The 3775-nt window shown below is 44.0% G+C and overlaps 1 protein-coding gene across 1 annotated transcript in view; it reads right to left on the reverse strand.

Annotated features, from left to right (window-relative positions):
• Positions 1-1295: 1295 nt before the first annotated feature.
• The window catches only part of LOC108788466 (baculoviral IAP repeat-containing protein 1-like), a 28745-nt gene continuing 26265 nt past the window's right edge, over positions 1296-3775 (reverse strand). Inside the window, exons 12-13 of the mRNA XM_018558224.1 lie at positions 3004-3168; positions 1296-1657 (exon numbers count right to left, since the gene is read on the reverse strand). Of these exons, the coding sequence (XP_018413726.1) occupies positions 1296-1657; positions 3004-3168 (527 nt within the window). The remainder of the gene's footprint in view (positions 1658-3003; positions 3169-3775) is intronic.

A 3775-nucleotide genomic window follows, 5' to 3' on the forward strand; every position in this document is an offset into this window, starting at 1 on the left:
GTATATGTTTCCTTCTCGTACACTGAGGGACACGGGGAATGTTAGAACTCTTATACTGTTGGGTTATACTGCCACCTACAGGAGAAATGAACACTGCCAGCGAAAAAGCTGTGTGCTAGCACAGAAATACCCTGCCCACCACCAAAATGCCTCAGTAATTTTCCAGTGTTCTCAGGAAAGTGGATGTGTTCTTCAGATCTGTTATTCTCTGGTCTTTTGGGAGATTTTTCTGTACCTGCGGGTACATTCATACTGACACTGAGAATGATGGATGGATGTATAATGGACAGATCTACATACAGCTATATTGTTGCCTATAACAACTGCACTACTACCTTCAGACAGGCAGCAAATACAAGATTCGGTAACCGTCAGCTGTAGGGCCAAAATATAAATACAGAAAAAGTCATCTGGAAAGGAATTGTGTACCTTTGCTTACTTATGTTAAAGCTGAACTCCGGACATAAAAACATTCATTTAACTATATTCCTTAATAGCCACAACCCAGATATTACCTTGTAAAGGTAGTGGTGATGTCACTGTACTGCCTATAGGCTGTGCAGAAAGCACAGCTACAGTAAGGGTGGGACCCAGCAGGTCCACCCACTACACACTGACTGTCAAAAATACAGCGGATACAAGACCAGTCACGGTATACAAAAAAGAGATGTCAATGACTGCTCTATATTACAGGAAACTCCTTATGCATAGGCTAAGGGCAGGAGTTGTTGCATGCTGGATTACAGCACTTTTGCAGAAGATGTACGCAAAGGACACCAAGATTTAAAGTCAAGTTTTTTTTCCCCTCCCCCCCCATGTTAATGTCAGCACTTACCTTAAATGATGTCTTTTATTCCGATCTTCTTCTTCCTTCCTGATGTTTTCATCTGTCCCTCCAGCGGTGCGGCGGCTCTCCGATCCCGCGCTGACACTTCTCTGCTTGCTGGCACTTCCGATCCAGCGGTGTCTGCATGCAGGTGCACGCGTCCATAGACTTACCTTGCGTCTCTGCTCGTCTCCCGGCTGAGAATCGGAACTGCGCATGCGCCCGCCCCAAGATCCTTTGCGGCCATACGAGCAGTTCCTGATTCTCGGCGCGGGCTCACGCACAGAAAAATAATTAAGTTTAAACCGCTGTTTTAGCGGTTTTTGTTTTTTTAAACTGTTTGATAGCAGTAGATATAGGCAAAAAACCGGGAGGGTTTAGAAACTTTTTAATCGAGAATACACTGGTATGTGTATTAAGACAAAGTGTAGCCTGGATTTCTGCTTGAATTCTTTTTCATATCACATTTCTAATCTTGAATGTTTGGAGCAAACGGAAAGGGCATCTGCCAAATAACCTCTAAACTCTTGGACTGAGGGTGCTTCTCTTTCATGCTGTTAAACATGTTGAGATCGTCTTTATCCAGAAGCCACCCCAACATCCATATGGTCATCAGGCTAGGTAGTCTAGACACAAAGCGTACAAAGGTAGTGACAGTGGTAGCATGACACTTCATAGTCATGTTTATTCTAGCCGCGTTCAGGAGGCTTAATTCTGGCATGTCTCCGGCTGTTTCAAAAAATGTTCTCCATCCAGATTCCGACACATTGTAACTGGAATGAAGCGCAAGATGGCAGAGCTTTCTCAAGCAGCCTTTCTTTGCTACAGTTCCTGTAAAAGTGAAAATGTTAAATTAGGCATAAGGTTAAATTGGCAAATGTATTACATGAAATGTTATCACTCTCTTTGAGCCTAGCAGGGCACTGCAAATGTTTGCTTTGGGGAATTTCAGGGCGTTCCTAGACTGCTGGATAGAATCACTTGTGTGTCTTTTAGAAGTGTTCCATGATCTGCCATTAGCTACAATGAATCAGAAATGAGTGTCTCTACACAAAACCATATTTGATGCCTGCAACATTCCTTTTCTGGGAATTGGGAGCCTGTTCACTGCATCAGAGGAGTCTTGGGGAGCTCAAAGTTACTTGACAAAAACTTCATGCATGAATTATATCACTTTGGCAATCCTAATTCCTTCATCCAGCAATGCTTAGATGCTGGGCATCAGCGATACAGGGCATTCAGCATTAGCTACTGTGTTTCACTGAAAATAAGACACTGTCTTATATTTGTTTTGCCCCCCAAAAAACACACTAGGTCTTATCTTCAGGGGATGTCTTATTTATCTTATATTATCTTTTTTTTTTATGTGCAACAAAATGTACAACAATCCAAAGTTATCTGGAATCACTCCGCCTGTCACAGTAACCAGCGCTATAGAGGAAGTATAGCCCTCTGCCGCCGCAGCCTTACTTTGTACAGCGGGGGGACAGCAGTTGGGGAAGTATGGTACTGGAGAGCTCCCTGTTACTGCGCTGGCTGGAGGGAGTCCCCTGTCATCCCCTTAATACAGTATATCCCTGCAGGCTGATACCATCTCGCCTGCTCTTAAAGTTACCCTCTCACATGCTACCACCAAACTAGGTCTTTTTCGGGGTAGGTCTTATATTACAGGAATCTTGAAAAATAGTGCTAGGTCTTACTTTCGGGGTAGGTCTTATTTTCGGGGAAACACGGTAGTGACCCATCAAAAGTAAAAAAAATACTGGATAGTGAAAATATAGAGCTTAGCTGTCCTCAGGATTTTAGTGTTGCCCAGAAAGGGAGGTAGCACTGGAGAGTAGTGATGGGCTCGGGCGTGTTCGCAGCTCCACGTGCTGAGCCCGCCAGAAAGCTGACAGCGCCGCAGCGCCAATCACAGTTACTGAGACATTATCCCGGTCGGCAGCTGCAGAGATCGGGAAATGTCTCAGTGCCTGTGATTGGCGCTGCGGCGCTGTCAGCTTCCTGGCAGGCTCGGCACGTGGAGCTGCGAACACGCCCGAGCCCATCACTACTGGAGAGCATCATGTGACCATAAGCTGCTATCATACTTTTAAGCACCTTTAAAAACCCACTAAACATGGCTGTGCATCCTATTTCAGGTACACATATACTGTATACCCAAAACAGGAACTCACCTAAGAGTGCAATGCTGTCATCATCTAGAATCTCCTTCATGACAAGGAACTTTAGGTTAGGAAGCTTCTGGAATTGTTCAATGATTAGTTTAGCAGCATGAGCCATTCCACGTCCCACTGGTAACCACAGCTTCTCCAGGTGAATGAGAGAGCCCAGAGCAATGGCTGTGAGGAAATACATATTTTGTTTTACGTTTCAAGACCACCTATTCCACACACCTAACACAGAATTGTGAAATAGATAACTATTAAATTATGAACTGTTATCTTTATTATTTTGCCTTTTATGTAGACTCATAAGGTATCTATTGTGGCCCTGCGATTACATGGGCGCACACAATTTAAGGCTTGACTTTTTTGGTATTATTTAGCTGCCATGACCCCATCTTTTATATTTTACCAAAAAATTGTGTAAAAATAAATGTTTTATAACACTAGGATAAACAGGTTTTTTTAAATTTAATTTTCTTCTTTTTTTTATATAGTAAAAATTAAAAAATTACAGTCAAAACACCTCAGCACTGAGTACTGAAAAATGACCTGGAGAGGAAGGTGGTTTAACACCCTGGTTAAGTGGTTGATGTAGTCCAGTAAGAAACACAAAGGGGTCTATTCACGAAGCTGCCGAAGGATCTGGCCGTAGCTTATTCACAATAGCCCGTACAGCTCCCGATCATGGCCGAGCGGCTCAGCCGAGCCGAACGCATATGCATCGGCTCGGCTGAGCTGTGCTGAAAGCCGAAGCTGGCTGAGCGGCCGGCCATTGGCCGGC

Source organism: Nanorana parkeri, unplaced genomic scaffold (assembly GCF_000935625.1).
Source record: "Nanorana parkeri isolate BGI_ZX_2015 unplaced genomic scaffold, ASM93562v1 scaffold327, whole genome shotgun sequence".
Classification (NCBI taxonomy): domain Eukaryota; kingdom Metazoa; phylum Chordata; class Amphibia; order Anura; family Dicroglossidae; genus Nanorana; species Nanorana parkeri.